The sequence below is a fragment of the Podarcis melisellensis genome, assembly GCF_964234715.1.
Source record: "Podarcis melisellensis genome assembly, chromosome: 17".
Taxonomy (NCBI): Eukaryota; Metazoa; Chordata; class Lepidosauria; order Squamata; family Lacertidae; genus Podarcis; species Podarcis melisellensis.
In genome coordinates, this window is record NC_138534.1 from 3,380,487 (window position 1) to 3,406,462 (window position 25,976).

Sequence of the window (25,976 nt, forward strand, 5' to 3'; positions counted from 1 at the left end):
GAGTCCGCCCTTGCAAAGGGACCAAGTTAACAGAATTGACCAGGACAACCAAAAGCCATTTGAAGCAGAATTTTTATTCCCTTCCCTCCTCAAAAGAAAGGAGACTGGCAGTTGTGCACAACAACAATAACAACAACAAACGACGACTTAAGACTTGGAAGGATTAAAACAAGATTTTTGGTTATAAACTGGCAAAGCAAGGAGAGGCACAACAGCAGCTCCCGCCACTTATCTGTGTATCAATGGAGCTTCCGTCTCAAGCCGAAGAAGGGAAAGTGAAAATCTAGAGAGAAAAGGGACAGGCCGCCTGCAGTTCCATCGGGTGCAGTGGTTTTTGCTTTGTTTCGTTCTCTCAAGCAGTGGATGGCACCGATACAGGTATGTGGTACCAGGTGCCTGTTTTTGAGGCAGGAAGGGCGCCTTCCTGGCAAACTCAGGGAGGGAGGCACAAAATTCAGTCCATGGGCACGAAGCCAGTGCTTTGGCAAGAAAAGCAAAATCAATCCTGCCCCTCAACACTCCTCCCCTCCAAAAAAGGGTGGGGAAGGGGGAAAATCACTGACAAAACTGGTTGAAAAGAGTTAGTGCTGCATGTAAACAGATCCACAGGAATCCGCCCCCCCCCCATCCCAAGGGCGACTTGCTCCCTTTCCCCACCCACACCGGCACCAAGCCTGCCAAGGGAGTTTAAGAGGCAGCGTCTCAGGTGGGCGAGTCGGGGTAGTGGCATTACAAAAAGGGCTCAAGAGGGGCAGTGTTATAATCAGGGGGGTGGGGGGAGGATTAAGGCACGGAGACATGGAAGGGGCTGCCGGGGATGTGCTCCTCCCCCCACTTCACCACCAGCACATAATCCCCTCTGTCCTTGAGCAGGTAGGTGACGTTGTAGAGCCGGTTGCCCAGGTGCTTCACCACAATCTCCTCGCAGGGGGTCTTGGGGCCATGCACCCCCACCAGCAGCATGTTGTTCCCTGCGGAAAAAGCAAGGGGCAGGAGTGGGGGTCCAGTCAAAAGTGAGGCATGCTGTAATATTTAGGTCGGGAAGAGCTAATCCTGTTGAAAGACCTAATATTTAAGTATACAAGAGAGGCAAAAAGGTGTTTCGCTCCAAATGTCTCACTAACTCAATTATCCCTCCCCACTCTTCTCTCCTTCCATTTCTAGACCAGCCTTCCCCAATCTTGAGCCCTGCAGGTGATTTACTGCTGACTGGGGCTGATGAGATTGCTGTCAAAAGCAGTTGGAGGGCACCAGTATTGGGGGAAACTGGTCCAAACATGCAAGCAAGCAAACAGCCTACTTTTTTTGTTCCTTTGTTCTCCTTCAGACCCTCTTATAAACTCTCCAGTCCCCATCCTTCCCCCCACCGCCTGCACAGGTTGCCAATTAATGCCCTCACTAGAGTTGCCAACTTTGGGCCTCAAGTTCTGGCACCTCAGGCTTTGCCTCTGAGCACCCTGGTGTGTCTCTCGGAGGCCATCCTTGAAGAAGATCCTGAATCCCAATCTCTTTTAGGAGCTACTGTGCAACCTCATTTGGTCTAAGCTGGGTAGATTGCTATTTGTGGTGGTGTTTTGTTTTAAAATACACTTCCAAGTTATATGACTTGTCCATCCATCATTTCCCACATCAAGCTTCTCAGCTAGGATGGGGCCAACCATACATTTCAATTTGAAACACTCATCTGACCCCATAAGCAAACCCACCCAGACCATCACCTGGTCAGTGCCCAAATTAGCTTTCCAAAGCTTCTAACCGCAGTGACAAAACCTTGCAGTTGTGTGCCTTTCTTCCCGTCCCCACCTGCCAATAAATCTTCTACACTCACCTGCTTTGCTGCAATCAACAGTGAAAGAGTTCTTCTGCCCCACAAAGCCCTTGTTGAGGCCCAGGCCCTTGGCAACCACCTTGCTGGCATCAGAGGCAAACTTGGGGGCTGCTCCATCATGTTTGGCCACTCCATCCATGAAGACCGAGGAAGTCTCGTGGAGGCTGTGGCTGGGGACGAGACGGGTCCCTGCCAAGGAAAAGGAAGGACGATTACACAGGTGCGAGGAGCGTAAGGCTGTATCTGGGCAACACCCTCTTTGCCTCCCCTTCCCCAAATTACCATCAAAATTGGCCTTCATCATCCTGGTGCCCTCCAGATGCCGTTGCACTCCAACTCCCATCAGCCTCTGCCAACATGGCCAGTTGGCAGGGTTCATGGGAGTTGTCACCCAGTTTCTGGAGGGCAATTGGGGTTGGCCGATCTATGTTAAGGTTGCAGTCTCTGCTACAACATGAAGGTTACAATGCTACTCGTGTGTCCTCAGATATGGTCCATAGTCTGGAGTGACGGCAAAGCCCTTAAAAAGCGGGACACCTTCTTGCCTAAGCCAAGCTTCTCTCTGCCCCCAGCCCAGGCTCTTACCTGTGATTTTGGCCTTGAAGGGGCTGCCAGCAATGTGGTATGGGCCCCCATATTTAATGGAGATGAGGTAGCTGCCAGGTGCCATGGGTGTGTAGATGACCTTGTAGCCCTCTGGGCACTCTTGGCAGTCCATCTTCACCTTAGAGGGACCATCAATGGTGACGGCCAGTGCCCCAGGCCCAGCATTTGTGGTGTTGACTATGAACTCAGCAGGGCTTCCTGCAGGGGAGAAGAGCAAGAGGCGGCAGCTTCTCTTCAAGGCTCTGGGCAGCCTCTCATCCCTCCCCCCTCCCTTCCTCTAGGCTCTCTTATTACCTGTCATGCCACCTTCTAAGCCAGGGCCGTAGGCAGACACCATCCCTGGGTCCCCAGCTTGGCCCAGCTCCCCAACACGGATCTTGAAGGGACTGCCAGGAATGTGACTACCGTTGAACTTGACGTCAACAGAGTAGATGCCATTCTCACGGGGGATGAAACGCACAGCGTATTTGTCTGTGGGAAAGGTGAGAGGAGGAAGAACAGGCAGGTGTAAGCGGCCTGCCAGCAGTTGTCATTGGCTCCGTGAGAAATCGTGTGTGTGTGTGCACACGCGCATGTACCACAAAATAGATCCCAGAAGGGAAGCCCAAGGAAATGGACATTTAGTGGAGATGACCCTTATATAGTAAAATATATCCCGCAAATTCAGCTAGCATGAATGACACAGGCTAGCTCAGTTAACCTGGCGCCTTCCAGATGTTGTTGGACTACCTCTCCCATCATCGGCCTGCTAGCTGGGGCTGACTTAACTGCTTAAGATCAAGAGCTAAAAGCCAGACAGAGACCTGCTGGGGTAAGCTCTGGTTTTAAAAAAGCACAGTTGAAGTGGAACTTGGTTTAGAGCAAAAGGCATTTGCCAGTGGGCATGCCAAAACCAAAATGAGCTTGGCTGGGAGAAGCAAAGGAGAAGTGGCTATGGAGAGCATTTCCACTCCCCTCACCTGCCCTTTTCTCTAGAAGAGAATATTCCCAAGGCCAAGCTCCTCACATGTAGCCTGTAGTTCTGTGTCTGCTTCCTTCTCTAGTAAAAATAAGCACATGGGTCCTGATCCAGATAGGGGTACGATGCACACAAGTGTGACGGTTACTAATAGTTTTTAAAGCTCCCAAAGGTACCCTGTTTCTTACTCTAAACACACATCTGCAGCTACAGGTTACATTACAAAGCACAATTTTGCAATTTATACCGCCTTGCTTTTATTTGCAAATGAAACACCTTGGATATTTCAGCCCTTGCCAGTCTTACTTTGTATGCTGTTACAGCAGAGCTTTCCAAACATTTCATGTTGGTACACACTTTTTAGACATGCATCATTTCACAACACAGGGATTCAGTTTTACTAGCAAACCAGAGATTAAACTAACCCCTTTCCACCCTGGAAGGAGTGCAGGGAGAGTTCATGCAACACACAGCTTGGAAAGCTCTGCTCTACAGAAACAGCCCCGATCTGCCCCTGAATACTACTGAGCACCCTAAATAGGTGCAGATTTGGGGAACTGAATATTATGGACCCCCCCTTCACAATTTCATAGATGAGCTGCACATCTATCTATCCATCTTGAACCACAATAGAGCTTGGCCTAATTTTTGCAACTTATTCTAAAGTCTGCAGCCTTGCCTCAAAGTGTGGAGTCACACCAGGCAGGAGATTGTGGGCTGGCATGATGGCTCACAAGGCAGGTGGCAGGAAGCTGCTCATGGGCATTCACATGCTATCACCACCAACACAGCAGATGCCACTACAGGAAACCAGCTGTGCAGACTCAGCAGCATTTTGACATAGCAGCCTGCAAAGAGAACTGCACGAGCTCTGGCCTTTGCAGCAACAAGGCTGCAACCTCCTAAGTAAAGTAACTTGGCAAAATGGGCACTCTAGGCGGGTGGCTCGTGAGCAGCCATTGCTAACCCTACAGCTTGAGTCGAGACAGCGCAGGAGAGAAAGGGTCTTGCTTTTTTCTGTCCTGCACAGCATAAGACACACCCTGCCCACTTCCACTCACAATTCCATGAAGAGAACCGTGCTGGGAGAGTCCTCAAGCCAGCAGGAAGCAACTGGGCGCTTAAAATTTGTCTTTTTGTTGGCCTTGGGCATGTTTCTGCCCCTCCCATTTCCTCTTCTGCATTGCCAACTGAATCAGCAACTGGGAACTGGGATCAACCCCCACCTCCAGACAGCCTTTTTTTTTGTTACCACACCTATTAGTTGTATGGCGTAGTAGTCAAGTAAGTTGTACTCAGAGTATGCCTACTGAAATCAAGGAACCTAATGGAGTGATAAGTCACTTTGAATCACCAATTATTAGTTACTGTTTTTACAAAAGCAACTCCAAGTGGCTTATCACATCAATCACATAACAGTCACACAAAAATCAGCATAAAACAAAACAGAAAAATCTAAAACACATCTGTGTTTTTAAAAGGCAGGGTCAAAACAATTTCAATGGGTCAACTATGAGAAAAATTTAGCTGAGAAAAGCAGTTTGAAGTTGGGAGGGGACAGAGTGAGGAGGATGCCAGCACCTCCCAGCTCAACATCACTCAGTCCCAGAAGCAAGCGCTGAGATTTTTACGCAACGCATGGGTTGCTGTTACAGAATGGAAGCTGAATACTGGGGGGGGGGGGGTGTCCTGGATTCAGTTTGCATTGTTGATTACTGCCACTCCCAACTTTGAGGAGGAGAATTTACTAGTTCTGGACAGAGCCAGGCTCCTTGTAAGTCTACGCTTGCAGTTTGGCTGGCCTTCTTGCGCTTTGATGTAGACAGAGGCTGGACCCTGCAGTGCCTTTCCTCAAGGGATGCAGCCATCGTATAAAACTCCTGGCCACCATCATGCACAGGCTTGGCAACCTGACTTCTTACAGTAATGCCCTTATGGTGGGAGCCTGTGGGCCCCCACCCGCAACAGCCCTAGCCAGCCTGGCCAATGCTCACGCATGATGGGAGTTGTAGTCCAACATCTGGGGGGCAGAGGTTCCACATCTTTATATGGACCTGACAAATGCTATCTGGGAACTCCAGCTACAATCTTGCTCAAGGTGCTGACTTGTTTGGTTTTAGACCAGCATCTATCTCTGGGAGCATCTTCAATCAGAGGGAAAACAAGATCTGCCACTTCCCGAGGGAGTCCATTCCACTGTCAAAAGAGAAACAGACCCAACAGCTCTATCTTCAGGAGGGAAGGGGGTGGGCCATCCACTGTACAGCAAGCCTGACCCTGCTCTGCCAGGCCCTCCTTACCTTCATCAATTTCTGTGACATGGCACTCTTCTAGGGCCCCCGAGGGGCTGTGCACCTTGGCATCAATCACACCTTTGGCCCCGTTCAAGCTGACGGCAAACGAGGCTGGCTGGTTCACCTTTAACCCTGACTCCTGGAAGCACACAGCACATTAGGCAGCAGAAAGGGCAGAACGGGCAATGGCATCAAGCTTCGGCTACCACAAACCCCACCCCACCCCTCGCTCTCCCCACCCCCTTGAGGACAAGGCAGAAGGTCACTTACCTGAGAGCCAGGTGGCTTAGAGAGGGAGAGCTGCCCCAGGAAACTGGGCCGCAGTGCAAGAGGCAGGCAGGCAAGCAGCAACAGGGGAGGATTTGTTAGGCTAGTACCCTGAAAGAGGGAGGCTGGCAGTTTTCAAAAGGATGGCAGCAAGATTGGCAGAGGCATGGGCCAGGGAAGCTCTCCATCTTTAAGCCCCAGCAGCCAAAAGGAGCAGGGGACTGTTAGCAGCCTTTAAACGAGACACGAGAAAAACCCCAGTGCAGATCCCTAGATGGCCAGCAGGGCTGACACAGTGGCTGTCCCAAGGCTGGCACAAGGCACCCACGGAATCATAAAACTGTGGGGTTGCAAGGGACCACATGGGTCCAACCCCTGCACCCATCTTGTCCTAAGTTGTTTAATCGCCTTATCTTGGCAAAAACCCTCAGCCATACCACCACCCCCAGATCAGTACAGATTGGGAGCACACCTTCGCCCCAATCTGCATCTCCTCCCGCCCCACTTTCAGGATCCAAGTCTCTTGGATCAAGGAACAGCCAGCCCAGGAGAGCAACAGTGCCAACTCAATCCAGCCAGCAGGGGGAGCAAATGGGCGGTTTCTCCCAGTGCCTCACCTGAAGACTAGAAACAGTGAGTCGACGGGCATCATCTGAGGTGGAGGTGGCAGGTACCACAAAGGGGCTGTCTGGGATGTGCTCGTCATTGAACTTCACAGAAACCTCGTAGTCTCCTGCAAGCAAAGAGGGAGGAAGAGGAATTAAGGATGCTTATCCAAAAGGCTCAGTCAATGGATGACTAACCGGAATCCAGGCATGGGGAGTTTTTTCTTGTTTGATTTTAACCTGCCTGAGCATGAGAGCAGCACCTGAAGCCTTGCTCTGCATCAGGCTGGCAGGTATTTGGGGCTTTTCAGCAGCGGCCATGCACATCTTTGCAAATACATACGGGTCCATCACTGATGATTTTTAAGGAAACACTCTGAAGATTTCTTTATTATTATTCAGTCTGCATTTGATTAATAGAATGTGTAAAAAAGAAATATTAGATGTTGCCACTGCCAATTTTAATTGAATGACTTTTTAATTTAATGATGTTTGTAATTACTGTATTTTCTCTTTTATCAAATTATCAGTTTGACGTGCAGATGGGTCCCCATATGGAACAATTACCACATATTTACTATTTGGGTAATATCAGAATCACAGCATGAAGTTGTATTTCATATTTAGCAGTTTGCTTGAAATTACATATTTCAACAACTGAACTGCCAAAAATGGGAGTGAGAGATGCTCCAAAAACATTTTGAGTGCTGATTTCTGTATCTTAAAAGTTTTCAGTAGACTTCAAAATTCACACCTCTAGCATGTAGAAGTTCTTCTAAAACATCATACTACCTCAAGCCCCAATCCTTAATTAACACATTGTGTTTGACAAGGATGGAGGTTATAATAATGCATCTCCCAAATACAATCTTCTGTTGAAAGCAGCCCTCCCCTCCCTGCCTTCAATAAAAAGCATTTGAGATCTAGCTGAGATTCCCTCCCCTACTTGCAAACTGTGGGGCAGCCAATTACCCAGCTTGCGTTCCAGATGGCCGCTTCCAAAGATCTGCCAGCCTCATTAGCAAACAGAAAGCTCTTTAGAGCACTGGATCCATTCCAGGTAGTTGGCAACACGATGCCCGTTGGATTCCAGAAGTTGGCTGCCTGCAGATTCCCTGAGTGGCTTATGGGAGCCGTTCCCAAGAGAAGGAGCTAGAACAAGCTCTGGAGAGAGAGAGAGAGGCCTGCCTCTGGAGCTTCTCCAGCCGCCACCCGTTGGAACAGACCTCAGTTTCCAAGTTGCAACATACAACTTCCATCTGCCTTGTGCTCAACATATGATTCTTTGAATCGGATGCTGGAACACGATCCTTACTTTATTATTGCTTAAGGCAGATATACAACCTGTGGAGCAAAGAGCAGCAGGGATCTCCCCGCACTGAGCCCTACACCAGCCATATTCTCTTTCTCTCTAATACCTGTGTCTTCTGGCTCCTATCCCTCTGCCTAGAATTAGCCTGAAGCCTTGCAATCTCCAGGCCTTTGACCTGGCCATTGAAAACCTAGATGAATTGTTTTTAGATCACCTCTCCACAGTGATGTGTAAGGCTGCCCTTCTTGGCTCTTGCATTCTCCGCTATTTTGACAGGGCTACCTTCACCCCAACCCCCTCAGATTCAGTTAAATTGGGAGCTATCTACATCCATTTAACACCACATTTGTATACCACCTTTCAGCTGAAACAAGGGCCATTCCACAAGCTTGGTTTACAAGGGGAAAAAGTATGAAAGCCAGTGCAAAGGCCAAGAGTGAGGATAGCCATGATGGAGGTGGCGGCGGCGGTTCTCCAGAAGCTGCCGGACTACAACTCCCATCAGCCCTAGGGAGCATAGCCAATGGTCAGGGATGATGGGAGCTGTGGTCCAGCAACATCTGGAGAGCACCATGTTGGCTACCCCACTCAGTAATAGAATTGGAACACAATATTGAAAACCAAGAAGCAAAGAGTTAAACCCTTCAACATTGAATTAAATGTTGGATGTAATAAAAATGGTGGCCACTTCCCCCTGGAAACCATCAAGGACTGGGCCAGTCTAGCCTCCCTGGGGAGGGGATTCCAGAACCAGGGACCTGCCCCAGAAAAGGCGTTTTACCCTGACACCAAACATCCCCTCTTTTGGTGGAGAGGGCCTAGTCTTTCACCCTGTAGTGCTGATAAAGCCTGTTTTCAGTCCACATACCCCTCATCTTGGTGGCCCTCTTCTCCTAAGGCTGAAGGCCAACATTGAAAGCTGGAGATGGCAGAGCCCAACATTTTGATCTCTCACTAAGTATTCCCTAATCCTCATGCATCTGCTGCAGCTGGCAAAATTGCCCCACCTCACCCTCTCAGGCACACAGAACACCCCCCTCCCCTCTGCATCCATGCCCTCCCTTCTTTAAATCTCCTGTTAAAAACCCTCAGCCCATGCAGCCGTCTTCTCCATGCAGCACCCATGACCACTTACCAGGTTCTTGCACAATGTAGGAAACACCACATGAACCATCTTTCCGGTCTTCAAAAGCAATCTCTGCCTTACTGGGGCCCTCCACAGCAATGGAGAGGCCACCAGCACCAGCCTCCCGCGTCCAGATGCTAAACTCAGCTGGGGAAGAAGGCAAACAAGTCTTATTAGGAATAACTGGCACTCCATCGTCCTCTTGCTAATGCAAGTTCCACCTTAGCACTAAGCTTGGGACAAAAAGCCCTTCTCTTACTAATATCCGAAACATCCTTTGCAGAGTTTGTTCCAGTAACTACTGCATAGCCTTCCCCAACCCGGTGTCCTCCAGAGATTTCAGATCCATCAACCCCAACCATTGGCCAAACTGGCAGGGAGTTTTAGTCCAAAATGTCTGGAGGGCACCCAGATGGTGAAGGGTGCTCTAGTGGGACACCTTCGCAGGTGGTGTGGATCCTGACCCTTGTGTTTGGGGATGCTTCTTCTGATACAATACTTAAACCAAAAAACAGCCCACATGGTGTTCTGCAGGTGTTGCTGGACTACATCTCCCATCAGCCCTAGACAGCATAGCCTTGTTAGTGGTGATGGGACCTGTAGTCCAACAGCATCTTTGAGGGCATCATGTTGGCTACTCCCAACTTAGGGCAGAACTGCACCATACATCTAAAGCACCTTCCCAAAGAAGCCTGGGAACCACAGTTTCCCACTAACAGGACTACAAGTCACAGTACCCATAACAAATGACAGGGCCCAAGATTCTTTGGGGAAGTGATGTGCTTTAAGTGTATGCTAGGGATTTGCCCTTAGCCACAAGGCCCAGGGGGATTCTGATAGCAAGACTGGTGGTGCTATATAATCATCATCCAAGTACACTTGAGTTTTACAGAACATGCCCAGGGGACAGGCCCCTCTTCTTGGGATATGGGAGCTGAAAACTGAAGGGAGATGGAAGGACAATGTGGCCTGGTGGGCGGAAGACGACATTGGGCACATTTCCCCATCATTTCCTTATCATTAAATGGTGCCTAACCTATGGCTCTATGGACTACAGCTCCGATCATCCCTGACTACCATTTTTTGCTGCCTCGGGCTGATGAGAGTTGTGGGTCTGTACAACTTCTGAAAGATGATCAAGGGTCTGGAAACTAGGACTTATGAGCAACAGTTGAGGGAATTGGGTATGTTTAGCCTGGCTAAGAGGAGAGATAGGAAAGCCCTCTACCAGTATCTAGAGGGCTGTTACATGGAAGAGGGAGCAAACTTGTAGGAGATTCCAACTAAACATTAAGAAGAAGCTTCTGACAGAGCCATTGGACAGTTGAGTGGGCTCCCTTGGGAGGTGGTGGACTCTCCTTCACTGGAGAGTTGGATGACCATCTGCCATGGATGCTTTAGCTGAGATTCCTGCATTGGAGGGGGATGGACTAAATGACCCTTCCAGCTCTACAGTTCTGAGATTCCAGAGTTCCAAGGCACCCCTGCAGTCATGTCTGACAATAGAGGCTGACCTGCCTCAGTCCCCATCACTGCATCAAAAGACTTTTTCAGGCCCAAGTTGTACCAGCTTAAATGCTAGCATCTCACACCCCTCCCTCCCACAACTCCCAAGTTACACCCTTTTGTCTATCCTGTTCCCTCCCCACCCCCGTCCCAGCCACAGTCCTACCTGGCACGCCAGCTTCAGCTCTCTCCAGTCCAGGGCCACCTGCCCGGACCTTGTGTGCGCCACCCTCGCCAAGAGGGCCCACGGTGAACTGGAAGGGGCTTCCGGGCACATGCTGCCCTTTGTACTTGACACTGACTGAGTGGATGCCCGTCTCAGTGGGCACAAAGCGGATGCAGTAAGTGTTGTTTTCTGCCTCCAAGATCTCTGCATCGTGGGACTTGCCTGAAGGGCTGGTGACCTGAGCCGTCATGTCCCTGATGTTGATTTCTGTGGGAGAAGGGGCAGCAAATGAAACAGCTGTAGAAACATGGGACCGCAGCGTCGCTCCTTCCCCACCATCAGCCAACACCACTGTGCTAAGACCATCAAGACCCACACGCATTCTATGGCAGGGGGGCCCACAGGGCATTCAGAGCAGCTGGATCTTAGTCCAGTTCACCACTTAATCCCTTGTCTCCCTACCCCATTCTCAAGGTAACTTAATGCTGCTCCTTGTCTGAATAGTCAGATCTTAATTTTCTCCAGACCCAATATTTCTTCTAAAAACAAAACAACCCTTGTAAATACAAGGCAAGTGATACTGCGCCCCTATTGTTCTAGTCACCCCAACCTTTGGCCCTCCAGATGTTTTGGCCTACAATTCCCATCATCCCTGACCACTGGTCCTGTTAGGTAGGGATCATGGGAATTGTAGGCCAAAACATCTGGAGGGCTGCAGGTTATGGATGCCTATGCTAGATGAAGGCCAGGACAGGATCCCTCCCACAATAGCCTTGGCAGGAGCAGAGACCACTAGCAAGCAGAGGTATTTCACTGTACAAATGCCACACTTCTTCCACAGGCGATCTGAATTCTAACACAGCGTGAGGCCTGTACGGGTAGCCAGCACCAGTTACAGAAGATGCACATGGTGGTGGTGCATTGAGGAATGCGGCCTTCCCAAAGAGACCCCTCTCAAGGAGGTAGATTTGCAGTGGTCCTTTTCCCCTTTTAAAAACATGCATGAAATTACCCTCATTGTTTCCGAGTAGTTCTGCTGACATTAGGGGTTTGGACACAATGCCCTAAACTGCTGATTTATATTCCAATAGAAGCAGTGTTCACTCTACTTGCAAACACAACAGTCTAGCCACAGTTTTACTTCTGAGCCTTACAACCAGGAAAAAAGCAAGCACATATACACCAAAAAACTAGAATAAAATTCTGAAACTCTACATATTAAAGGGAAAGCAACAAGAGGAGAAATGAAAAGTAAGTAATTGTGCTGGGATGAGAGAACGGGAAAACTTTAGGAGGCATTGAGGGCTACATAACATGAGGTCAAGGGCTGTATGTGGCTCCCAGTTACCAACCTGTGTCTTAAACCAAAGTGTACCACCAACTTGGCTATGGTTTGGAAGGACTCCCAGATGGCCATGCCTGTCCTACACTTCAGCACTTTCCCCATTCTAACAGCCTCTGTGCCAACTGGGGGAACTGGGCTGAATATGCTTTGGTTTTGCACTGTATCATTCTGAGCTGGAAAACAAGGCTTATGGAGATTTGAACACATACTCTGGGTTCCAAAATTTTGCTGGGCACTGTCCATGGGCCTTCCAAACTTCTCTGTGCCAAGTTCAAGGGTGGGATTGGAATAATCCTGACCTTTAACCATGTGGGAGGGGTACTAAATAGCTCGTTTTGGGCAATAGCTCTCCACTGCTGGGCTTGTTTTAGGCAGCACCCCAAACCACAAAGCCTATCCTTAAGCCACTCACCTGGGATTTTCAAACTGAGGTCGCACTGGCTGCCAATGTTGGCAACCGAGGGGGCTTTGCGGCGGCGCGTGATCATCTGCTTCATTCGTCCTTCTCCTGTCACCTTCACAGAAAATGGACTCCCTGCACCAGAGAGATGGAGGGGGAGAGAAAGTAAGCCAGAGGGAAAGGGACTTACTGGCTCAGCCACATGATCCAATTGGCCCTTTCAGGGAGAGGAGATCATGGATTTGGGTGGGGGTAGGTTTCGGGGCAGGAGCCCAAGAAAGCATCAACTTCCCTGTGTAAGCTTTTGTTTTTGTTTTTTATAAAATTTTTATTAAAGTTTCCATAATTTTTATGACAACAAAAACAAAACAAAACAATACATTAGACCCCACAAACAAAAAAACAAGTATAATTTCAAAATCTTATTTTCTTATAATTTACTTCCCCGACTTCCTCATACTTCCCCTTTCTGTATTCCAATTTTTAATCAATTATTCAGCAAATCCTTCCCTTATTTTCATCTTAAGTTTAACCTTAACCTTAACCTGTGTAAGCTTTTGAATGTCACAACACACACACACACACCCGCCCTCAACATCCTCCAGTGTAGCCATCGCCTCTCATCTGGCATTAAATCTCATTAAGAAAACTATGCAATCATTTTGTCACACGTTTTAGACTTATCACTAACTGGAAAGCTAAGGACTGAATGTTCTCCATACAAGGCCTACATAAAAAATAAAAAAGCCACACCAAGTCAGGAAGTAAGCTAGGCAGGCCTCTTTGCCTTGGTCTGCTGCTGGGGAGCATGCAGAGGAGCACTGGACTACTCTTTAATTGCAACCCTGAGCAGCAAAAAGCTGCACCAAGCAATGCTGCTGATCATGCAGTGTGTAGGCTGCATATACATTGGAGCAGATATTTGTTTTACAAGTGATGAACCCCCTGCTTTCAACTCCTGCAATGCTTTGTATCCATAGTTCAACCAGAAGCAAGCACTGGAAGGTAACTTGCAATCTGTTCCAGCAACCCAAGTATTACGGACACCTTTGTCCCATCTTCAATTGGAGACATGTTCTAGGGTCCCACCAGCACTTCCTGAACGCACCTTTGCTCCCCTCGCCCCATGCAACAACCCGCCAAAGAGGAGACTACCCGCACCTGGAACATGCTGGTCTGCAAACTTGATGTTGATGATGTAGTTGCCAGGCTCTGTTGGACAATACGTGACTTTGCAAGTACCATCCTCTAGGTCCTCAGTATTGATGTCGACCTTACTGGGGCCTTCAATGGACAAGCTCAGCCCACCATAACCTAAGAGAGAGGCAGTTTGTAGTAAGAGGGCTTTGTTATATGTTTGGACATCACCACCATGCGCTGCTCTGGTTCGCCAGAAGCGGCTTAGTCATGCTGGCGACATGACCCGGAAGCTGCACGCCAGCTCCCTCAGCCAATAAAGCGAGATGAGCGCCGCAACCCCAGAGTCGGCCATGACGGAACCTAATGGTCAGGGGTCCCTTTACCTTTACCATGAGCTATACATGTGCATACAGGCACGTACATATGAACACACACTGTGCTTTGGAAACAGTTGCAAGAGTGAAAAGCACTTGAGAGCTCGGCCACTGAGATGCACTTCAGGGATCCCACTTCCTCCAGGGATTCCGAATTCTTTTTGCAATCTCCTCTTTTTGTACCCTCCTTTTTACTCTTTAGTCTACCTTGCTCACATAACAGTACATCCTGCAAAAGTCACATGGTCCACTTTTCAAGAAGGGCTTCTCTAAACACCTATGCACATAGGGTTGTAACTAGTATGCATGGAGCAGTAGAACACCAGTATGCTACCTTTCCCATGTCTATTCCTGAACATCAGGCTAGCCAAAGATGGGGCTTGTCAGCTGGAGGACAAATAGCCAGCGTCATCATGGTGAAACAGATTGGATCAGTGGGGTGGAAGAGATGAAAACAAACCAAGGATCTTATTGACTTAGTGATTTGTGTTTCTGGTGTACTGCTCCCCAAGAGCAATAAGAACTAAAGAGCCCTGATGGATCAGGCCAGAGGGCCCACCTTAGCCCAACAGTGGTCAACCAGATGCCCAAACGAAGCTTGCCAGCACTCGCCCCACCTGCCACTCCCAGCAACTGGTCCCTCCGACAGGACAGCCACCATGGCGAGTAGCCCTTGTCTTTGAACCAAAGGATTATAAACCTGCATACCAGCATCTCTTGTGTCAATAATGAACTCTGAAGGTTCAAATGTCCGTCCCTCGCTGAGCCCTGGGCCAGAGACCCTGACGCGGCTGGCATCGCCAATTTCAGACTGGCTGATCATCACTGTGATGGGGCTGTTGGGGATGTGCAGCCCATTCTTCTTGATGTTCACAATGTGCTCTCCAATCTCTTTGGGGACAAAAGAAATTCCTACAGAAAGATGGGGTGGAAAGGAAGAAGCAAAAGAGAATCGTTATACCTATATAAACTTTTCTTCTACCCATGAGCTCTGCCAATCGGCTTGAGACATAAGCAGAAAAGCGGAGGTCTTCTCGGTCACTCACCAACATGCCCATTGCGTAGGTGTTTGAGCAGACAAGGCTCCTCACGACCAGAAGGTGGGATCACGGTGGCTGTCAGCTGGCTCAGGTCCGTCTCGGTGATGTTCAAGGGGATGTCGGCAGAGGAGCCCACTTTGAGATGGGACATGCGCATCGTGTCATCTCCTGCAGAAGCAGAGAAAGGCAGGCATTGTGCCGTCATGGTGGGCCTGCAGCCTACCTTCCCCTTCAGTGTGAGCGTACCACCCGCCCCCTTCTTTCCTTAATTAGCCCAGGTGGGCCAGCCCCAGATCTCACCAGTAATCTTGGCAGTGAAGGGACTTCCTGGGATGTGTTTGTCATTGTATTTCACCAATATGTTGTAGTCGCCAGGCAGAACGGGAAGATACGACACTGTGCAAGTGCCATCCTGGTTATCAGTGCAGCCAATCTCAGCCTTGGAGGGGCCTTCGATGGCCAGAGAGAGACCGCCTGGAAACAAGCAGAACATCAGACATCAAGCACGGGAAGATCCATTAGCCCTAGTGCCCCAGTAACTGAGCCAGCCCCAAAATAGGGCAGTGTGCTCCTGTGCTGAAAATCAAGGCAGACCCCGCCCCCAGAAAGAGTGTGTGTGTGTGTGTGTGTGTGTGACTATACAAGTTTGCATATTTGATTTTGCTAGGCATCTCAATAACAGATTTGTTAAGAGCACACAATCCTAAACCTATTTTCGCTGCTGCTTCCCTGCAGCAAGGAATGGAGGGATCAGGCAGCTACTGTGTGCACAGAGCAGAAGCATCAACAGCCTTGCCCAAATGGCCAGAAAACCAGAGGGCAGGAGCAGTTCCAAGCACCAAGTGGGCCTTGCGGACTCACCTTCTCCTGCATCTTTTGTGTTGACGGTGAAGACTGCTGGCTTGTTGACTACCCCATGGATGAGTCCCGGTCCATAAGCAGTCACGTGGCCACTGTTGACGTAGTCCACATAGAACTGCAGTGGGCTACCTATGGAGGTGGGAGGAGGGTATGGCATCAACATCTTGTAGATACCTACTAGCACACATTTAGTTGCTCCAACCAACGTGAGCTTGGTAATTTCAGAGCCAAACACCTTTTTGTGTGTGTTACCTGGGATGTGCATGTTGTCGTAACGGATGTCCATCTCATGCAAGCCAGCCTCTGTGGGGGCGTAGCGCACTGTCACTGTGCCATCCTTGTTGTCTGTGATGTCTGGCTTTGCCACCTTGCCAGAGGGCATGCGCACCTCACCTGTGGGGAGGGAGAAAACCACAGAAAGCACTTTTAAGCTGGTGGGTTCTGTTCACCAGCGTAGGAATGCAAGGACCCAGGAATCTGTTTTTTGCAAGGACCCCAGAGAGGACATTTTAAGGGGGCCGGGATTAAAATCACTGGTCCACAATTCACTGGGCTTAGCTAGGCCACTGGATTCATGTAAAGCTGTAATTCCATCTACCTTTCATAGAGCTGTTGAAAGAAGAGACATTTAATATGCTGCAATCCTAGGAGTTTGAAAAATTGAACTGGTTTGGCAAAGCTCTATTTGCTACGCCATCAACAGATTAATCTGAGGTGAGGAAGTAGATAAGCTTTCTAGATATTTAGACCTGCATAGGTTGGACTAAGAGGTTAGACTTTGGGTCCCTTCCAGCTCCATGACTCTTAGAGATAAAAATATGCTACCAAGGATGGAGACATGATTAAGATCTATATCCAAATCCTTATATACAATAGGCCAGGGCATGTAACAGCGAGTGCTACAGCTATATTTTCAGACTGTCCTGAAGCAAACTAGGAAAGTTTGGTGTTCTGCATCAAATGTTCTGCACCCAGGTAACCCATATCCTTTATCAAGAGAACCAGAATCTGCATAAAACCTTCTAGAGCTTATTCCATTTATGCTAGTTATGGAGAGGGCAAAACAAAAAACAGAAACAGAAAGGGCACTGAAGCCCCCACCCCAGCCACTATAAACCGTTATTCAGGCAGCCCTCTGATCTTGCCAGACACTGCCATATGCTTCACAATCTACCTTAAGTGCCACAAGGACTAGGAACTTAACAGAGATCAGGAAGCTGAGTTTTGCCTCCATTTACATTCTGTGCTCCAAGAATATTGCTCAAAACACAGCCTGGCTATAAATTAATGCCCTGACCTCTGTAAAAGGCAGAGTCCTAAACCACTTTGATCCCATCCCCCTCCCATCCCATTACCTGTGATCTCTCCTTTCTTGATGGTAAAAGGAATGACCAAGTCGAAAGGCCGCAGTCCGGCATCCAGTCCATTGACAGGACGGTCTGTTGCCTGGAAAAGACAGAGGCACCCCCCAACCCAGCACAGCAATGAGAATCGTTTTTGCTTTTTCGAGAGCCAGACAAGACAAGGAGGGATGGGAAGAAATGGCAGGAGTTCATAAACAGCGATGGAACATGGAGCAGACAAAGACAGACCTTGAAAAGCCACCAGGTACCAGACAGTCGGGGGAGAGAAAGAGTCTCTAGACAGGCAAGCTGGCCAGGAAGCCACCTGAGCTGTTGCATAAAAATGGATTTGGTGGACCTTCTTCCCTTTAAATGCTTTTAAATTTCAGGTTTGCTTTGGTAAGTTTGTATTGCAAACATTGGCTTGGGAGAGTTTTGGAGTCAGATTCTTGAACTAAGCACAATGCTGGGTTCTGAAGTGGAGCTCAGCAGTCATTTTACATACCGAGAGAGCCATTCCAACAGCTGCTCAGTGCAGAAAGAGGTCCTGGGATACAACACACTCAAGCTGGCAAGAGCCAGAACTCAATTTTGGTTTTGTTCCTAGTTCAAGAACACATTTCTGGAGAGATGACACTTATTCCCCCTGCCCCCTTTCTATTCCATGGTGGGCTCAAACAGAAGCTGAGGGAGTTTGGTTTGGTTTTAGAGCTGTTTCAGGAAGCATTCCCAATGGGGTGGCATCCGCTGTAGTATCTGGGAGTTGCGCAACAAGTGGAAAGTAGAGCAGTTGCTTCTGTGCAGCTCATTCTGTCCCCACCGCCATGGCCCTGTCATTTGGTAGCTGAATATTTCATCCACAGGAGAGAAAGTGAATGCCAGTTTTATGATCATCAGCTGAAAAGGACAGCACTGTAAGGCACTAATGCAGGAAGGAGTTACTACTCTACAACACACACACCCATGCTGCACTGCCCCATTTGTTTGGCAGTGATTGTCCCAAATGTGGCTGTGTTTCACTGGAGTGGAATTCCACCGATGTGCAGCCAGCTGTTGCAGCACAGTTGGGGAACCTGTGTGACCCTCCAGATATTGCTGGACTACAACTCCCATCATCCCCAAGTACTGACTGTTCCAGCTGGTGCTGATGGGAGTTGGGAGGACAACAACAATATATGGAAGGCCCACTCCCCCCCCCCCGAGATATGTCTATCAGCAGTTACAAGGATGCCAGCTAAGTAAGACTCCCAATTGTGTCTGCCCAGGACAAACGCTAGCCATGCCCCCCCCCAGGGGACAGAAGAATCCTTCTTTGCATCCTGGAAAGGTGAACATCACACAACCTGCCTGAGATATGACTTGGCAGGACCCTCCCCAAAAAAAGAATGGAGGTATTGACAAGGACGACATACAAAGCACAGATGGCCCCCCTCCCCGGCATCAAGAGAGAAAGCGATGTGACCTCAAAGACAAAGACACCCTGGGAAAAGCCCCGATCCGGTCACATTCTGGGGGGTCTCTTCCCCCCTTGGAATTCAGGTGTGGGAGAGGCCAAGCAAGGGTGGGGGAGAAGAGGTGCCCATAAAGTTGCGTCTGGAAGCAGCCCACCTGCGTTAGCATCAAAGCAAAGTTGGGGGCAAGAGAGAGAAGTGATGAAGAGTCTGCACAGGGCATCAGACAGACCACCCAAAAGAGGCACAAAGCCCACTGCTTGGGTTCTTGTGGGGCATTTGCAGGAGCAGAGCCACTGCCCCACCCCACAAAAGCTTTCTGCACAAGCAAAGGAAGCAGAGTTTCAAACTGCGTTGATTCTGCTCTGATTCTCATCCTAGTTGACACGGCTTCTAGCGTTGGACACTGTGTGTGTGTGTGTGTGTGTGTGTGTGTGTGTGTGTGAGTGTGAGTGACTCACAGCTGCTCAATAAAAGGCAGCTATTTCCAAGGATTGTAAGCCCAAGATCACAAAGTTTGTGGAAATGGTGAATTGTCTCCTGGCTCAGTTTTTTTTTAAGTTGCTGCCTCAGAAAAGTTGGTCTTGAAACTTAGTGACTTTCCCATTCAGTGAAGGAATGTCCTTTAGGCCATCTCCTCCTGATGAGGCTTCCTCCAGATTCTAGACCCAGGGGACAATTAGCCCTTTGCCCCCACCGTAGTTTTGGTCTGGGTTGGTGGCCCCCTTGCTTACTCTTCATTTTGGAAACAAACAACTGCGAGTTTTGTGAATGGCACTGTGTCTAGTTCAGCTGCAAGCGCAAACAGAGTCACAGCTTGCCTGTAATGCCAAGGAGAGAGACCTGTAGCTCAGTGACAGGCAACCTGCTTTGTGTGCAGAAGGCCTCAGAACTGCCAGAGAAAAGGAGAAAGTCACTGCTGCTGCTGCTGCTCCTGGGAAGGAAACCCAACTAGCAGATGCTCCTCAGGAGCTCTGGCAGAGGAGAGCATTGGGGTTAGATCCGGGTTTCCCAAACTTGGGTCTCCAGCTGTTGTTGGACTACAACTTCCATCACCCTTAGCTAGCAGGACCAGTGCTCAGGGATCATGCGAACTGCAATCCAAAAACAGCTGGAGATCCAAGTTTGGGAAACCCTGCATTGTTTCCACCAAGAATCACCAAAAATGGAAAAAACAATAATTTGAACATCAGTTTCAACAACTCTCAGGGCAAAGGCTTTCCTGGGAGTGGGTTTCCATTTCTTGGCGCACGTTCTAACCCATCTGCAGTTTCCAGATGTGGGTTCATAATCTAACCCTGCCACCAGATGTTTTTGTTTAAAGGAGCAGGGAACCTTTGATCTTGCGACCTCAAGCAGAAAACCAGCTCCCCCCTCCCAAGCAGTGGCAAACAGCGCAAAGCAGAGGCGGCTGAATTCCATGGGGTGCTCCCCCCACCCAGAATGCCCTGGGCTAGCTTTTCCTCCAAGAAACTGAACTGTTACTGCCGGTCCCCAGGGCTGCTGTGCACCAGGTGGATATGCGTAGGGTGGGGCCCGCATCGGCTGGGCCATCTGCTGGGGGGTCGTGCGCTCACCATCCAGGGCCTGTGGCAGGAATGGGGCAAGAGTGTTAGAACGGACCAGTGGAGAGGCCGGCTCAGGGCCAGGGCAACCCTGCCGTGCTTCCATTTCAGAACTTAAAACCACAGGAACAGGGGAAACAGCCCAGTGGCCCTTTCTGGCAAGCATGCTGCCATCATGTCATCCCATAACCACCATCTCCCTGGGACAAGTCCAGCCCCTTTGCAAAAACAGTAAAAAAAAAATTAAAAAAGAAAAAACCTTCAATGCTCGGTCATTATTGCACAAAACAATCCTTCTCTCAGATATAGCTCTTTGCCAGAGGATAGTATCCCACACGTATCTCCCACAGCAATATGGCAACATAGGGCACCTATGATTGTTTTGAGAATTATTTGCTTCAGAAAGGGCTTGAATCTGGCATCCACACACGCACCCCTCACCCAAAGTAGCAAACAATCAATGGAGCTAGGAACTTGCTTTTCAAAGGAAACCTAAGATTAGATGTTCAGAAAGTCTAACTGTGCTATAACACAGGTACACCAGGAAAAAGGTGATGGGGAGTGACAGCGCCCCTGTGAGCCCCCACCCAAAAATAATGTCCACAATTATAGAAGCCACACACTCTGGTGCAAAGTATTTCAAGTTTGCATGTAGCTGGAGTATTGTATGACCAGGCCTGCACAAGGAAACCAATTCTGTTTGCCAACGCAAAATAATGATCTCATTGCCTGAAACGCACATGTTGCAACGTGGTGCCAATTTATGTCTAGGGCAGGGAGACAGCCCAAAAATGCGGCCTGAGAATGGAGTTTCTCCTTTTGCGCACAAAAAGCACAGGAAACTGCAATGCTAAAAAGTCTTCTGGCTATTTTATGGGAAGTTCACACACACCTTATAGCTCTCAGGGATAGAGCTGGAGGTGTGTGTGGGGGGGAGAACACCCTGCTGAATGAATTATGATCTGGATTTTCTGTCATAGCCATTCTATTCCCTAGGGAGGGATTGTGCCATTTTAAGAAGCCTGCATGAAGTGGATGCAAATAAATGACTAGAAGAGTTAAGATAGGCAGGACTTGTTTTATTCTGCAGAGACACTTTGTAGGGGGCGGGGCAGGAGAACTCCAGAAAAATCTGGGTAATAAGGTAGGTGCTAGCACATGTGCAAAGCTAAGCAGGGTCCGGTATGGTTTCCAATTGGATGGGGAACCTTGATCCTGCATTGCAGGGGGTTGGACTAGATAACCCTTGGGGTCCCTTCTAACTCTGAAATTCTATAATTCATGGGTATAAGCTACTACTGTGATGTAGTACTGAATTACAGCAGAACTAGGGGAAAAGAACACACAACACACAGAGCCTCAGGGAGAAAAATGTTCTGGGCCGGTCCTGGTTGCGATCCTAGGCAATTTTTCCTGGGACTCAGCTAGGCCTATTGAACTCTGCAAGTGCTATAAAAATGTTAAGGATGAAATGGAGGTGGGGAAGAAGAATATTAACGGGTTTTTGTTGCTGGTGATGCTTTTAACAGAGTTAAAGCAGAAGTTCAGTTGTGCAAGAAATCTGTGCTCAAGTGGAGAGACTCCAGTTTCTTGGCTATGAGGTGGGGTAAGAGAGGAAGAGGAAGAAATCAGGTTCAAAAATGCTTTCCACTGAGTCAAAACTTCCCTGGCGGAGGGACATTTGCTTGCTTGTTTCTAACACACACAAGACAATGCCCATAAAGAAAAAAGGGACACTGTCCCTTCCCAACCACTTCCTCCCTTCCTCCACGTTCTGTGACTGAGCCAGAGGGTTCCTTTTGCATTGGAACCTGGAAAGAGTGAGTAATGCATTAAACAGGAAGGCTGGGTCTACAAAAGCCAACCAATGAGTCACATGTTACAGCAGGACAAGTTTTGTGTGTGTGCGTGCATGTAACATTTGTGTGCAAGTTCCTAGCTCACATTTTTTTTAAAAAAAACACAAAACACATTTTTTGGATCTTTCACATCGATGCAATTTGAATGTAACATATTTGACGCTGGGCTCCAGATAAACACATTGTGCAGAATACGGGCTTATCCACACTTACTTTCCCTCTACTTTTTCTAGGCATGGTGTCCAAGCACCTTCTTTTTGCTCACGGCTTTTCCCCACGGAAACCCACTCTTTAAACAGAGGCAGGTTTAGGGAAGCGTGGCCTATTTGGCTGCCCTTGGCGTGGAGCCTTGGGAGCACAACTATTACACAGAATGAAAGAGGCAAGAGGTGGGGAGTGTGCCAAATTTTGGTGTTGCACAGGGTGACGCTGAAATTGGGGGCCCCAAGGTCTGCCACTGCTTTAAAGCTCAATTGGAGCAAACGGCAATCCGCAGGAAACCCAAATCAACCTTTGCTCCGATTGAGCACTAAAGAGCAGGTTTTGGTGGAGAAAGCTCCAGGGCAAGGTGAGAGAAAAACACTCTGACATACACGAGTTTTTAAGTACATTTATGCCTGGAGGAAAAAGTAAGTGTGGATAAGCCCTCAGTCAGTAGAAATTTCAAGGAACCCTATTTTTTTCAAAAGTAGTAGCACAGAGGAAGATCATTAGACAGAGGGGTACATTAAAATCACATGCTGCTGTACACGTACACCGGGTTCCACCTCACGTTGTGGGTGCCCAGCATGTTACACGCATGTCTTCACATGGCCTGAGGGGGGCTGATGGGGCCCAACGGTCCCTCCTGTGGCTGCAACGAGCCCCATTGTGCCTTGGCGCACCATGAAATGTCATGCGTGCGCTGCATTGGGGTGCCCCCCCAGGACCCAGTGAAAATTTTGTGGGTGCCTCGGCACCCAGGTCCCCCCAGAAATGGCCCCTATGCTGCAGTACTACACCACAGGCAGGGAGTGTACATTGAGAAGCCTTCAAAAATGCAATTTCCCATCTGCAGATGAGAATTCTGCTACTTCTGAGTAATGATCCCTTTTACTTGATCTCCTCACCACACAAATAAGAGCAGAGGGAGCAAATATAGATTGTTTTTACCATCAAGGGGTGTATAAATTTTATGAAATAACAAGATAAACAATCTATACATCAGAGCAGCACAGCTTTTTCTGCCACCCAATGCACATGTATCCACCATAGAAGTGAGCAGGGGGCTGCCCACTTGATTATTCTGAAGCAAACTAAGACATCTGCTCCTGGCAAAGAGTACCTAAAGGCAAGAAACAGAGCAAGTTCTGCCCTGAAGTTACCATACCCCCACCCCTCAAAAAGCAGAAGGTTATAAAACTGGACATACCAATGATCTGTTTAAAATAATGTGTCTGGCCCCCAAGACTGCAATGTGGCAAAATCTGAGGCTGAGGTGGAGTTTTCAGCAGCTTTTGTTTCAGCAGCTGGGAGCATTCTATATGCTATGCTGCACTGCACATAACTTCTCCCTCTGCCTGTGCTCTTATGACACCCTCTATTTGGGGGGAACGGGGAACAACCACTATATTTCTAATCTGATCATGGATGCAGTTTCTTCTAAAAAAACCCCAACAACCCCAATTAGTCTGAACAGAGCCTCCTTTCTGCAGGATTTTGGATTTTTGCCATTGAGAACATGCAACCCTAGAGCAAACAAGCAGAGCCCAGAACGTATAATTCTCAGATCTAGAATGCACATGAGCTTTTTTTTGACAAGGGGACACACCTCCCACTTCCCATGCATGTATGTATGTATGTTCATTCATGTTAACCAGCTCAGATGTAGCCCAGGGCTTAGATCTGAACTCAGTGCCAGGAGAAGTGTTCCATCTAACATGTCACAAGTTTGGGGAGACACACACAAGAAGTATCCGAAACAAAGACCGAGCTCCTTTGCTAATACTGCCCCCGCTCTTTCAGGTAAAATCATCTCACCACCACAGTTCCTGGGCTTCTAAGTCAATATGGCAGGAAGTTCCATTATCACTCATTTAAAGGAGGCAGAACTACCGCAGGACAAGACTTGACCTTGCACACATTTATGAGCCTTCCAACATCAGCACCGTGCTAGCCATTAAGCCCTTTGCTGAACCAGACACCTCTGGCCACATACTGCTCCCTGGTCACCCCAAGACTCACCGTAACCTGGAAAGGACTGTTGGGAATGTGCTCTCCTCCGAAGCGCACACAGATGACATATTTGCCTGGCTGGGGCGCCGTGTAGAAGATGTCAAAGGTGCCGTCCTCATTTTCCACCACATCCACGTCCACCTCTGTGCCATCAGGAGTGCATACTGTGCAAGTCACCTTGCCCTTCCCGGCAGCCTTGGCATCCACCGTGATCACCGTCTCCTCACCAATTTGGATGGTGGGCCCAATGCCGGCTCCTGGCAGAAGGGAAAGCCAATGAGGAATGGAGAACTTGAGTCCAATTCCCAACTCCTTCCCATCATGCACCATGGGTCTCCCTAAGCTCCCAGCCTCTTATACCAGCTGACATGGCCTCATGGGGACTTTGAGACAGAGGGCAGGTTGACCAAATTGTGGGAGGACCAATACTGCATAGATGAATTAAGCCACTGTAGGTCAAAACAGAGCACCTTACCAATGGACTATATTCACCCATTCAGTTGCAAGTACAAGTGATCAGTTTCATTGTATAAAGCCAAAGGCTTTTACAATGGATGACAGAGAATGAAAGGAAACTCTGCAAGTAGGAAAACACAGGCTGGAACACTAGGGCCAGTTCACACTTGCTGGTGCACCTCAGCTCTTTCCAGGAATACGTGCATTCACATGAGAGGCCTGCATTTGCAGACACCACAATTGGCTCAAAATGATGGCTGTTCCAGCCAATACCAAAGCCTGGTCAGCAGTTAAGTTTTTGGCCGGACAATGTTTAGAACTCAGCCAAGATATGTTACCCACCCACCCACCACTATCTACCAGACACTCTTCTCCAATGCACCTCAGTGCCTCACTCCCATTTTCAGATGTGTTCATGCAAGGGAGAAGGTGGTTGAGGTGCAGAGGAGAGGCTGTCAGAGCCCCCACACCAATTGTGTTGAGGTGGGGGTTAAAAAACCCTTTCAGCTTGCACAGGAGGCTGGGAGCTGGATCAGACCCAACTCTTGCCATCTGACACCAAGCCCCCAAGGAAACAGTCAGATAACATCACATTTTTAAAAAAGGACTAAAGCAAGATGTAGTTAAGGCAACTAAAGCCATGATTGGACCCCAGCAGCAGCAGCATTGGTTGTTCATAAAGCAAGGGATGTTACAGCTTTGGGTAACTAGGGGTTGGCCAATGCCAAGGAAGTGCTTGTTTTCACTGAAGAACAAACCCTATGCAATCAAAGCACAAGAGGAGATTTTGAGCCACAGACTTTCAAACTAGCTTAAAGGCAGCCAACATGAGGCAGCCAACATGGTGCCCTCGAGCTCCCATCCTACCTGACCAATGGCCACAGAAACTGGAGCCAATGGGAGCTTGCCCAACAAGATCTGGAAGGCACCACAGTGGGTTAATCCTTCTTACAGAGAGGGCTCTGGCTTAAAGAGATTTCCAAAAGCAACAACACTGCTAACAGAGAAGCTGCTGTAAGTATAATGTTTGGGTTCTCCCCTCATCACATCAGCATCAAGTTCAAGCTGAATCGAGATTTCTATTGTTGGCTTAGGTTCCTATTGTAAAATGGCAAATCATGATCAGAGCTACACACACAATAATAAAAACTGGGCCCCTAGTGCTGGCTATGAGAGTGTGTTTTTGGGAATGAGTGCTGGGAAGGGGAAATGTTTAGATTTATGTCCAGCCAAATTTGACTCCTAAGCCCTCTGGATAGC

The 25,976-nt window shown here is 48.6% G+C and overlaps 1 protein-coding gene across 4 annotated transcripts in view; it reads right to left on the bottom strand.

Moving 5' to 3' along the window:
- Positions 1-54: 54 nt before the first annotated feature.
- The window catches only part of FLNA (filamin A), a 67,892-nt gene continuing 41,970 nt past the window's right edge, over positions 55-25,976 (bottom strand). For 2 of the 4 annotated variants that reach the window (XM_081893591.1, XM_081893590.1), the window contains 18 exons: positions 24,270-24,517; positions 20,102-20,209; positions 17,184-17,274; positions 16,081-16,221; positions 15,829-15,957; positions 15,268-15,441; positions 14,974-15,135; positions 14,636-14,839; positions 13,575-13,727; positions 12,426-12,548; positions 10,669-10,935; positions 9,006-9,143; positions 6,571-6,686; positions 5,693-5,825; positions 2,729-2,905; positions 2,414-2,632; positions 1,829-2,017; positions 55-971 (listed from right to left, as the gene is read on the bottom strand). In XM_081893591.1, the coding sequence (XP_081749717.1) occupies positions 784-971; positions 1,829-2,017; positions 2,414-2,632; positions 2,729-2,905; positions 5,693-5,825; positions 6,571-6,686; positions 9,006-9,143; positions 10,669-10,935; positions 12,426-12,548; positions 13,575-13,727; positions 14,636-14,839; positions 14,974-15,135; positions 15,268-15,441; positions 15,829-15,957; positions 16,081-16,221; positions 17,184-17,274; positions 20,102-20,209; positions 24,270-24,517 (2,960 nt within the window). In that variant the 3' untranslated portion in view covers positions 55-783. The remainder of the gene's footprint in view (positions 972-1,828; positions 2,018-2,413; positions 2,633-2,728; positions 2,906-5,692; positions 5,826-6,570; positions 6,687-9,005; positions 9,144-10,668; positions 10,936-12,425; positions 12,549-13,574; positions 13,728-14,635; positions 14,840-14,973; positions 15,136-15,267; positions 15,442-15,828; positions 15,958-16,080; positions 16,222-17,183; positions 17,275-20,101; positions 20,210-24,269; positions 24,518-25,976) is intronic. The other 2 variants (XM_081893593.1, XM_081893592.1) reach the window with 1 other exon arrangement.